This window comes from Equus caballus, chromosome 3, assembly GCF_041296265.1.
Source record: "Equus caballus isolate H_3958 breed thoroughbred chromosome 3, TB-T2T, whole genome shotgun sequence".
Lineage (NCBI taxonomy): Eukaryota > Metazoa > Chordata > Mammalia > Perissodactyla > Equidae > Equus > Equus caballus.
This window is the reverse complement of record NC_091686.1, coordinates 29,628,165-29,639,974: the sequence shown is the minus strand read 5'-3', so window position 1 is coordinate 29,639,974 and position 11,810 is coordinate 29,628,165. Positions and strand designations below refer to the sequence as shown.

Below are 11,810 nucleotides of genomic sequence, written 5' to 3'. Positions count from 1 at the left end.
AAGGCAGAGGTGGAAGTCTAATGGCAGATAGACCAATATCTGGGAATAGCAGTGGGAGTAGACCCCGAAAGGTCACTCGCGAAGCTGGAATACATGGGGCGAGCACGTGGGGGAGAATGAACCTTCCGCCTCAGCACAGGTGAGGGTGGACGAGAAACCTGCACATCATAGACATGCCTAGACCTCCGGGCTTCCTAGAGAGGCCCAGATGCTGGGGAGGCCGGTCCGAGAACTCGGGCGCCGAGCGGGGGCGGGGCGGGGCGGGGCGGGGTGCTGAGGTCTGAGCCGTCCGCCGCCGCCGCCGCCGCCGCCGCCGCCGCCGCCGTCGCCGACGTCGTGAGTTTGCCCGGGATAGGAGGGGAGACCCCCTGCGGGGACCCGGGCTTGGCTGGCTGCCGCGATCACTCGTCGGGGGCGGCCGAGGGCGAGCCCAGTGCAGCTGCGGGGGTGGCCGCCGCGGTGGGACGAGCCCAGCGGCCGGTGGTCCCCTGCGCGGGTGGCGGGGACATCCTCCCCTGTTCACTTCTTTCGGATTCCAAGGAGCCGGGTTCGGCGTGGCTTCCCAGAATGTCGCGAAAGCCTCAAACGCTGCCTGGCCTCTGATTCCCTTTTTCTTTTTATTAAAAGACAGCAGGCCCCAAGCTCACAGCTTTCAACAGGCACCTGTAACTCGTTAGACTGACCCATATCTTTTGTCACCACCCCACCTTTTGGGAAGGTTACCTTGTCTGTGACAAATGATTCTGGTTTCCCATTTAAGGTGGCAAGGTAAGGTTGGCACTTAAAATGAACGTGTTTCTTGTAAAATGGTGAGTAGATTTAAATAAAACATAATGGGTGAGTAATAGTACCAGAAGTTCCGGTTGTGACGGAAATTGTCAAAGTGGTAAGTCAACAACCTGCATTGTCCCAACCCAGCTGGCGGGTCCTGCAGACCTGGCTTCGAGCCCTGGGTGCTGAGCAGCCACTCACGACCTGCAGGAGCCAGGAGCCAGTCTCTTTCTTCTTTTTCTTTTTTCTTTTCAATTTTTTTCTTCCAGCTTTATTGAGATATAATTGGCATTATAACATGTAATTTTAAGGCGTACGATGATGATGTGATGTCCGTATATATGTGACATACCCACAGGAAGTTTAGTTAACATCTCCCTGACCTCATATAATTAGAACTTTTGTGTGTGGTGAGAACTTTAAAGATTTTTTCTTTTAGCAACTGTCAAGGTTATTGTTAACTGTAGTCACCGTGCTGTGTATTAGATTCCCAGAAATGATTCTGTCTTATAACTGGAAATTTGTGTCCTTTGACCAACATCTCGTTTCCCCCACCTCCCAGCCCCTGGTAACCACCCTTCTGTTTCTATGAGTTCAGCTTTTTTTAGATTCTACATATAAGTGAGATCATATAATATTTGTCTTTCTCTGTGTGACTTATTTCACTTAGCATAATTCCCACAAGTTCTGTTCATTTTGTCAAAAATAGCAGGATTTCCTTTTTTATGGCTGAGGAATATTCCATTGTATAGGTACTGTATGCCACATATTCTTTATCCATTAATCCATTAATGAACACTTAGGTTGTTTTCATGCCTTGGCTATTGTGACTAATGCTGCAATGAATGTGGGGGCACAGATAGACATATTTTTGAGACAGTGACTTTATTTACTTTGGATATATACATGGGCAAGTTTCTTCATCTCTGAGCCTTTTTTCTCATATCTGAAAAGCTGAGGCTAATAATAACTACCCCAGAAGATCGTCCTGAGGCTTCAGTGGTAAACCTTTAAAGCCTTTAGAGCACTTAGTCCATATTAAATCATAAATGTAGCCATAGTTGTTATTTTCATATTAGTGAGGAGGAAACAGGATCAGAGAGGTTCAGAGATTTGCCCAGAAGGGCACAAGGAATTGGTGAGAGTAGCACGTCCAGGACCCACATTTTCTTATTTCTAACCTAGGAAGCTTAATCTTGCATCCTCGCTACCCCTGCCTCGTGGGAGGAGAGGGGGCGCCTCCTCCGTGGCCCTCCAGTAATTGGAGGGGCCCTATGAGGTTGCAGAATATGTTAGCTGTGAAAGCCCCCATAGGACTCAGGTCACCATAGGGTTGCTGCTCCCGGTGATAGACTCTGCACAGCCCCGGGTGCCTGTTGTGGTTGAGACATAAGCTGGGGAGTCAGACAGACCTGGGTTCCAGTGGGTACACATCTCTGCTCTACCATTCACTAGCTGTACTAATAGTAAGTATCGTCTTGGAGGGTCGTTAGGAGCATCAGGGAGAATAATTCACGGAAAGGGCCTAGCGCAATGCCTGGCACACAGTAAGTGCTTAATAAATGGCAGCTGATGCTGCTTTGCAGGGTTGAAGTGGCGGACACGCGGGCCTGGAGAGGAGAGGAAGCACGAGTGTGGTGCTCCTTGCCAACACGGCAGAAAGGGGCGTTTGAAGAGGTTGCAGAGTGCTCATTCCCTTTATGTTTATTGAGTCCACGATCTGCCAGATACTCCTTGGCCCTGCAGATACTCCTGGGGAAACGGCCTCTGCTCATATGGAGTGTAGTTTGGGAAGCAGATGGGAAAGGCAATTATAAAATTATTTAATTACTTTTGTCATAAGCATCATGAAGAATTGTGAGGATCTTTTGTGCAACAAATATGTGGGTAAAAGGAGTTTGAGTGGACAGCTGGACCAGATTTGATACACCTGAGCTGATGAGCATTAGCTGCCCTGGCTTTACCAAACCTGAAGTGAGTTCGCTCACTTGTTGTGCAGCAGGCCAATCTCTGACACCGGGTGTGGAGGAAGAAAGTAGGAATTTTATTTTTGCACAGCGCTGAGCAAGGAGAGAGGGCAGCTAATGCTCAAATCCCAAACTCCTCGAAAAGCTAAAAGGAAGGGTTTTTATTTGGGGTTTTAGGTGGGGGCAGGGGAGCATATGGCCTTGCTGGTCGGAGCTTTCCCACCAGCCTGTCTTTGGCCTTGAGACACTTGCAGAGAGGAGGGAGCCTATGACCTTGCTGGTCAGCAGCTTTCCCACCAGCCTATATCTCTTCGAGGGGAGAAGATAATCCAGGTGCTTGTCCCTTGACGGTGTCTGTCTCCATGGAGGATAGTGGATTCTGGAGCTAGGAAGCCAGAGAGTAAGCAGGGAATGAGTGTTTTGGTTTTAACCCCATATATGCTGGGTTTAATGTGGGGAAACTGATATCAGGGTCGGTATCACTGGCACCTTGATTATATTCAGAAGAGTGTGTGCAAAGGCCTCTATGTTTGGGTATGTCAACTTCCCACTTGATGCTATGCCCATAGTTAATTTTCTTCAGAAATGTGTTTGGCTTTACACCTTGCATCCCTTTTACCTGTATCAGAGTTCCTCTCTTTATCATCTCTAACCACTTCATCTTTATTGCTTTGACTGCTCTTTGTTAAACACAAATAGTTTTCAGATCACGCGTGGAATTTGAACAACACCATTTCTAAGCCCTCTAGCCTCAATGTCCATCCGGTCAGAACACAGCTACCTTTTGCCTCTAGTCAGTACTTGGGGCAGTGATTTAAAACACACCGTCAGGGGCCGGCCCCGTGCCCAAGCAGTTAAGTTCGTGTGCTCTGCTTCAGCAGCCCAGGGTTTTGCCAGTTTGGGTCCTGGGTGCAGACCTAATACCATTCATCGAGCTGTCCCACATAGCAGAACCAGAAGGACCTACAGCTAGAATATCCAACTGTGTACTGAGGGGCTTTGGAGAGAAGAAGAAAAAAGGAAAAAAAACAAAAAAGAAGACTGGCAACAATGTTAGCTCAGAGCCAATCTTTAAATAAGAAAATAATGCTATCATAGGTTAAACTACCTAGAGATATTTGTCTTTTCCTTAAAGTACATACAGTAAATTTTTGTTTTTCTGACAGCAGTCTTCAATTCTCCTCTCTGTTCCATACTCTAGGGGCACCTGGATTTGTATATTACATTATAATACCAGGGAGTTCGTAGCATCGTCATCTTGAACTCGTGGGATGAAGGAACTGTGCATAATCTAAGGTTCTTATTACTGATCCTTAGCATTTAATTAGGTCTTTGTAAATCTAAAGTACTCCTCCTCATTTTTATGACTTTCTTCTCAGAACTTCCCTGTGAGATGTCAACTTTATTGCCCTCACTTTATCTTAGTATTATCAAGAGGTCAGGCAGATTTTAAATTTCATTTTTTCCTGTTTGTAATTAAGGTTCCTTTTTCTTGATCATATACTCAACTTTAACCTATGTCTGCTAAAACGACTGCTCAGGTGAGATGGTGCTACCCTCTCCCCAACCCTCCCCAGAGGAAAGCAATTACTGAACAAAGCCACGTTTTGGAAGCCTTAAAGCTATTGCGATTATAAACGCTGGTCTGAGTGCCCAGCCCTGGAAGGAATCAGATGGAAATTAATTAATAAAACAGAAGCCGTAAAGTCTGTAAAAATGTGGGAGCTGGTTGAAGGAAAACCGTGTATCCTCTTTCTCTCCCCTCTGGCCTAGCGTTCATGGAAATTTCTTGCGGTTTTCCGGGAAATGTGTTTGCTGTGATTTTTCTGCGCTTATTGATGTCGGGAGCCAGGAAGGGAGGGAGTGGTTCCTGGGTAATACCATTAATGGCTGGTAGTCTACGAAGGTTTTACCGGTGCTGTTTGTCTCGCTAAATGATTAGTTTTTCCTTACTCATTGCCACCTTTCTTGTCTGACCCTCCTAATCAGGTCAGTTAAGCAAGCTCTTACCTCAGATCGTTCTGGAGTCTGTTGGAAGGTAATGAGGAGTCGCATGAATAGGCCTGGCAGGTACCCTGAAGCATTAATAATTTGAACTTGTACATTCCTGGCGTGATTAATGTGCACATGAGCCATGATTGACCTGTGGTCTCATGACTGGACTGGAATGTGCAATTTTAGAAACAAAGGATGTTAGAGATGAAGAAGAATTTCTGTTGGAGTTTTCTTAATTGGACTCTTTGAAGGTTTGTCCATTTTCTGAATCCCTTACAGTGGAATTCTTGTGGCGATAATAAGAATATCTTAAATTTTGTTATCTGGCATCCTATTAATCAAAACTCTATTAAGCAGACAGAACATTTCTGAAACCCGTGTGTGCTCTTTCGGTTAATGACATCACCTTCCTCAGACTTCACCTGGACGCTGTCCGCTGTCACCCCATTGAGTACCTGCCAGCTCTCATCGTAATTCAGCTGAGCACCCTGGCATCTCGTCCTGCCTGAGAGCCCTCCAGCTCAGCGCCCCATCCCCCTTACCCAGACTCTTCCGTTTCCAGCCTCTCCCTCCTCCAGGAAGCTTGATCTTTAGCAAGGACCACAGTGAGCGCATCCTTCCTGTAAAACCTACAAACGCTTTCTCTTGTCTGCAGAACAGAATGCAAACTCCCCCAAAGTGGACTTGAAGCTGTCTCTGAGCTGATCCCAGGCTGTCCTACCCCCCATATCCCCCGGTACTCCCTTGGGCTTCAGGTGGCACTCCAGCCGCAGCAGACTCGCCACGCTAGTTGCCCAACACAGCCTTCCTTCCCTGATGCTCTTCCACTCATTTCTGATGCTCCGTCAGCCTGTGGTAACCCTCCGCCTCATCTCAGCCTGCTCACATCCTCCCATTGTCCTGATTCAGCTCTAATGCTCACTCCTCAGGGAGTTATTATTAGCCTCAGCTTTTTGCTGATCTGCCCTTCAGAATCAATTTCTCCCCACCCCACCTCGGTGTTCGCACAGCCCCTTGTTTACACCGACATTATAAAGCACTGTTGTTTTCTCCCTTTTGCCTGGTGCTTTAGATATTTGAGATAGCCTCTCTCCTCCGTCATACCCTCCAGAATGCAGGAACGCTGTCTCACTGAGCTTTATGTCATTTTCATTCCATAACCCAGGACTTTCTAGGAGATAAGTTTAATTAAAATGGCAGTGTTCATTGGCATACACACCAATGACGTTTAGACAATGCGGGGCCCTGCATAATTTGTGCCCATCATAATTTTACTAAATGAGATATATTTCACAGTGTTCAAAATCATCCATAAATTCAGCAAATACTTGTGGAGTATCTGCCGTGTTCTGGGTTCTGGTAGGGACACACCAGTGAAAAAAAGCAGAAGGTCTCAGGTCTCTTGGAAGGAGATCAATCGTAAAAAAAATAGACAAATAATTTTAGGTAGTGAAATGTGCCACAAAGAGAACAAAGCAGCATTTAAGGTAAGGGGGAGCTCTTTTGCACTGAGTGATCAGAGAACCTCTGTGAGGTGAGGAAATGACATTTGAGCAGACCTAAATATTGAGAAAGATGCAGCCAGGCAAAGACCTGATGGAGCAGTTTCCCACTGAGGCAAAACAGGAAGCATGCTTTGGTCTCAAGGCACGAATGAGCTCAGCATCTTTAAGGAAAGGAAGGAATGTCCAGTAGTTGGAGGGTAGAGGACGGATGGAGGAGGAGTGTGAGGTGAAGACAGAGAGGGAGATGGCAGGTCATAGAGGTGAAGGTAAGAAGTCTGGATTGAAATGTCGGTGGCTAACATCTCCTGCGTTTGGAAACAGCATCTGTAACAAAGTCATGTGATTATGTCAAATACTAGAATTGACTACATTTGGTTTTATGGGTACTCCAAATCCAAATGGGAGTGTTCTGCATGCAGAAAGTAATAGAATCATAAGGTCACTGTTAGGCATATTAAAGGATGCTGGTGTGTTCATTCTTGATGAATTTTCTTATAAACACAACTGTGACAATTGCTTAGTCAAACTGTTGGAATCCATCAACCATTCTCCACACCGTTTTGCCCAGTTTTTCCTGATATGTCTTACTCTTCTCTTCCATATACTCTCAGGCCACTGAGACAGTCACTTACTGAATCTTGTCTTCACCCGTCACACCGCTGATTTGTGCATGAGTCATCTGATTAGCTTATCTGGCCATCTGATCTGCTTAGTACGGTTATCCAGAAGAACTTGTCAGACTTTTTTGTAACCTCGTGCTTTTGGGAGACCTAATCATGGTATGGGGGAATGTAATGGAATCATTGAATCCCCAAACTCTAGAGCTTGAAGAAAAGGAAATTTGAACAATGACATCCATGGAACACCTGTACTGTGTCGGGCATTTTATTGGGCATATGTATACACTATCCCATTCAGTCTTCATAAGCCTGTGAGCTTATTATCAGCTCAACTTTTTAGAAGCAGCGGTAGACTCAGAGGGATCAGTAACAGTACTGCATACTTCTTTCTTGCAGGTCCAGTGATCTTTTGACTGCCACATATGGACTCCCAAAAATCTCCGAAGGAAACTGTCCTCATTACCGGAGGAGGTGGCTATTTTGGTTTCCGGTCAGTGCATCTATAAGATATGCCCATGGAATTATTTTACTGGTAGTTGCTGAAAACAGTATAGCTTTCAATTCTGATGTTAATACAAGATAGACACTTACTTGTTTGTGTAATGTTAAACCAGAAATCAACTGTGGGGCCCAATGCTCGGATATTGAAATTCAGAACCACAGATATATTCCACTTTAAGAAAAATTCTCTATAGAGCCGTCAACTTGGGGAGGGGAGATTATTCATGTCACCAAAAATAATTTAAAATAATAGCTATTCTTTCACAGTTATGTTGTCATTCATGAATATTTCAAAGAATAGATGGTGGGTCCTAGAAGTGAGGGGGAAAAATGTAACATCTAGATGCCATGTCTTTGAAGATAAAGCCTCTCTCATGTTAATTTAAGTAGATGTGAGGATTCTCATTTTTTAATATTTGCATAAGTAAGACTTGCACCAATGAACATGTAAATTGAGGAGTCAGGATAAACCAAGAAAACTTGGATCTGCCCCACATTGATTGGTAAATTATTTTAAGCACCTTTCCTAGGCATAGCTCAGTAGTGATTTGATTTAAGTGTTTTTACTTTCTCATCTCAGCCTGGGCTGTGCTTTGAACCAGAAGGGAATCCATGTGATTCTGTTTGACATCAAGAGCCCTACTCAGACCATTCCAGAAGGAATCAAGTTCATACATGGAGACATTCGCCACCTCTCTGACATAGAGAGAGCCTTCAAGGGGGAGGATGTCACTTGTGTGTTCCATGTTGCTTCGTATGGTATGTCAGGGAAGGAGCAACTGGATCGAAAGTTGATTGAAGAAGTCAATGTGGGGGGCACAGACAACGTGCTCCAGGCTTGCAGGAGGAGGGGGGTCCCAAGATTAGTTTACACTAGCACTTTCAATGTCATCTTCGGAGGTCAAGTTATCAGAAACGGAGATGAATCTCTGCCTTACCTACCTCTGCACCTCCATCCTGATCATTACTCTCGGACCAAATCTATCGCAGAGAAGAAGGTGCTGGAGGCCAATGGGACGGTCCTGGAAGGAAGCAATCGTGTCTTGAGAACCTGTGCTCTAAGGCCGGCTGGCATCTACGGGCCTGGAGAACAAAGGCACCTCCCCAGGATAGTGAGCTACATTGAGAGGGGCCTGTTCAAGTTTGTGTTTGGGGATCCCAAGAGCCTGGTTGAATTTGTCCATGTGGATAACTTGGTGCAGGCTCACATTCTGGCCTCAGAGGCCCTGAAAGCTGACAAAGGCCACGTTGCCTCTGGACAGCCCTACTTCATCTCAGATGGCAGGCCTGTGAACAACTTTGAGTTCCTCCGGCCTTTGGTTGAGGGCCTGGGCTACAACTTCCCATCCGTCCGCCTGCCATTGACCCTCATCTACTGCTTTGCGTTCCTAATGGAGATGGCCCACTTCATCGTGCGTCGACTCTACAACTTCCAGCCCTTCCTCACCTGCACTGAAGTGTACAAAACTGGCGTCACACATTACTTTAGCCTGGAGAAAGCCAAGAAGGAGCTAGGTTATGAGGCTCAGCCGTTTGACCTCCAGGAAGTGGTGGAATGGTTTAAAGCCCGTGGTCATGGCAGAAGTCCTGGGAATGGTGACTCTGAGGCTCTTGTTTGGGTTGGGCTATTGGTCTCACTCTTGGTTGTAGCACTTCTCACATGGCTGTCTTCTTCTGTGATTCTGTCACTGTGAAGGAGGAGCTAAAAATAAGGAGCTGATCACATTGGTTTGGATGGTTTTCAAGAAACATGGGTTTTAAAAGATAGATATCTGATGCCAAATTTTGGCTCTTTAGATTGCTGTTTAAGAATAGGTTCTTGGACTAAGTCTTCATTTCTTACCTCTTTGTACTAATCCTGATGGGAGAAAAAAGAGGCAAAGATAAGTTGGGAATTTGGGTTCTTGTGTCCTGCTTTAGAGGGTACAGTATAAGTCATTTGGGAGCCATAGAGCTAAACTTAGATTGGAATTATCTTACTTGAATTTCTCAGAACCTAAAACTGTACTTATTTCCATTCCATAGACTTTGCATCTACTTAGAGTGGACTAAAACCCACATTGATACAGGAATGGCGAAACACTAACAGGCCTTGGGGCCGGCCTGGTGGCGCAGTGGTTTAAGTGCGCACGTTCTGCTTTGGCAGCCTGGGGTTCGCCAGTTCAGATCCCAGGCGCAGACCTACACACCGCTTGTCAAGCCCTGCTGTGGTAGGCATCCCACATATAGAGTAGAGGAAGATGGGCACAGATGTTAGCTCAGGGCCAGTCTTCCTCAGCAAAAGGAGGAGGATTGGCGGCAGATGTTAGCTAAGGGCTAATCTTCCTCAAAAAAAAAAAAAAAACCACTAACAGCCCTTGAAAATGTGTGAAAAACACCAAATTGTGCCAGATCCCTCAGACCAACCCTCTGAGGAAATGATGGCTGTTGCAGGGGAGGCACTGACTCTTCACAGTGTCAGTTTTGGGGATTCCTTTTCACCTTTTCTCTTATAAAACCGTTAAACCTGTGTGACCACATGGTAGTGTTTGATGTTTAAACAGGTAGACCTTTATCTTCTCTCATAGGATTCTTTTGAGGATTAAATTCAACGAGGCATATAAAGTGCCACCCACACACCTAAGCCATTATTTTTCTTAATATTGTTACTGTACATTCCCAATGAGGCTTTTCTTCCTTGGGGTATTCCGTTCAGAGGGTGCTGTTGCTACTAATCTTTCTGGAATGCCTTCGCGATATGCTCTCAGAGTCTGTAACAAGTGTGTTTGAATATCCTCATCTTTGTATAAAGTTTTGGTCTCTGAGATTGAAGTTTAGGAAAGAGCTAAAAATCTGATGATTAAGGATGATGATCAAGCTAATGATGCCATTTGTAATTAAAAAGTGAAGCGTAACTCTAAACTAACAGACTGGTTTTCTCACTGGGAAGAATTTGGGTTCTCTGAAGGCAGCTTCCAGGGAGCAGTGTTTTGAACAATGGCCGCATTGTCTAGCCGCCCCCGGGGACTGCCGTGGAAGAGTTCAGGTTGTACTGTTGCGTAAGAACCAAAGTGGAAAGAAGACAGCGAATCTTTACCCATTCGGTGATTCCAGCTGCAGAAAGGGCAGTGTTCCACCCTTGAGAAGAGGATCGATTGCTGTGGACGGTTACGTTAGAGTTGGTCGGGAAGATGAATACTCCCTGGTGAACGGCGCCTGGGTGTTTTGGGAAAAGTGCTCAATCTGATACCAGAAGACCTGCAACCGTGAATATTTTGTGTGGCCTTAACCAAGTAACTGAAGCCTCTTTAGGCCTCAGATTCCTCATTTGGGAAATGGGAATGACTATTTGCCCTTTCTCTAAACCCACCTCCCTACCTCACAGGGTTTGTTGTGATCGTAAAATAAGATGTGGTGAAAGTACTTTTAATATATAAATTGCAACATAAAAATGAGATGGTGGTGTGTGATTGTTTTCTGTAAACTATTTTTCGAGTCTTTGATTTCATAAGAAGCTTTTGCTTCAGTCCCGGGTTTTCTTGTACGAGCACCCGCTGCGTATCTAACACTCCAGATGCGAATGGGCAGGTTTCTCTATCCTCGGCAGACTTACAGGCTAGTAATGACAGGCTAGTATGTCCAGACGAGAAGGTCACTGATAGACCAGGGGAGTACAGTAAGACCTTTATCTATTGTTGTTGAGAGGTATCACCGACTTCCAAAACATGTTTGTAATGAAGTCCTTCAAAAGAAAGATCCTTCTCAGTTTTCTTAAACCAACTATGGTGGGGTTTTGCTTGTTTTTGTTCTCCACAATCAAGCTATCTGAATGAAATTCCGAATCAATATATAGGCTTTATTGTCATCCAGATATGAGACATTCGGCCATTCTACATTTGACGCAGTTGTCCTCTCTCCTTGAAACATGGTTCGTTTCCTTGTCGCGAACTCACGCTCTTCTGGTCCTTTTCATATTAATTCTCTATCACTATGTAACAAATCACCCCAAGATGGATCATCTTAAAACCACAAATAGTACCTCCTAGTTTCTGTGGGTCCGGTATTTGGGTGTGGCTTAACTGGGTAGCTCTTGTGTATAGTCTCATGAGGGTCATCTCATGACGTCAGCTGGAGCTGCAGTCAGCTGAAAACTTGACTGAAGCTGGAGGATCCACTCCCAGGATGGTTCATCCACATGACTGTTGGCAGCTGGCCTCAGTTCACCACCAGGTGGGCATCTCTCTAGGACTGCTTGAATGTCCTCATGACACGGAGGCTGGTTTCCCACAGAGCACGTGACCCAAGAGAGCAAGGTGGAAGCTGCAGTGTCTTTCATGACTTATCCTCACAAGTCACACAGTGGCACTCCACACTGTGCTGGTTACACAGAGCCGTCCTATGCAGTAAGAGGGAATTACCCAAAGGTGTAAATACCAGAAGGTGGGGAGTGTTGAGGCCATCTTGGACTCTGG

General features: G+C 45.5%; 1 protein-coding gene across 3 annotated transcripts; it reads left to right on the top strand.

Annotated features, from left to right (window-relative positions):
- The first annotated feature begins 215 nt into the window (after positions 1-215).
- SDR42E1 (short chain dehydrogenase/reductase family 42E, member 1) lies at positions 216-10,793 on the top strand. 3 transcript variants are annotated; one of them, XM_070262102.1, is made up of 4 exons: positions 304-768; positions 3,940-4,034; positions 7,255-7,348; positions 7,940-10,793. In XM_070262102.1, the coding sequence occupies exons 3-4, from the start codon at positions 7,281-7,283 to the stop codon at positions 9,051-9,053; spliced, it is 1,182 nt and encodes a 393-aa protein (XP_070118203.1). In that variant the 5' UTR covers positions 304-768; positions 3,940-4,034; positions 7,255-7,280; the 3' UTR covers positions 9,054-10,793. The 3 variants fall into 3 exon arrangements, with proteins under 3 accessions (XP_014593915.2, XP_014593917.2, XP_070118203.1); XM_014738429.3 differs by lacking the exon at positions 3,940-4,034 and having other exon boundaries at positions 216-336; XM_014738431.3 differs by lacking the exon at positions 3,940-4,034 and having other exon boundaries at positions 276-768.
- Positions 10,794-11,810: the final 1,017 nt, after the last annotated feature.

Bases quoted from the DNA above. Each gene is read 5' to 3' on its own strand.
- SDR42E1 (XM_014738429.3), top strand. From the start codon at position 7,281: ATGGACTCCCAAAAATCTCCGAAGGAAACTGTCCTCATTACCGGAGGA. The intron at 7,349-7,939 runs GTCAGTGCATCT...TTCTCATCTCAG, and splicing joins GGTGGCTATTTTGGTTTCCG to CCTGGGCTGTGCTTTGAACC.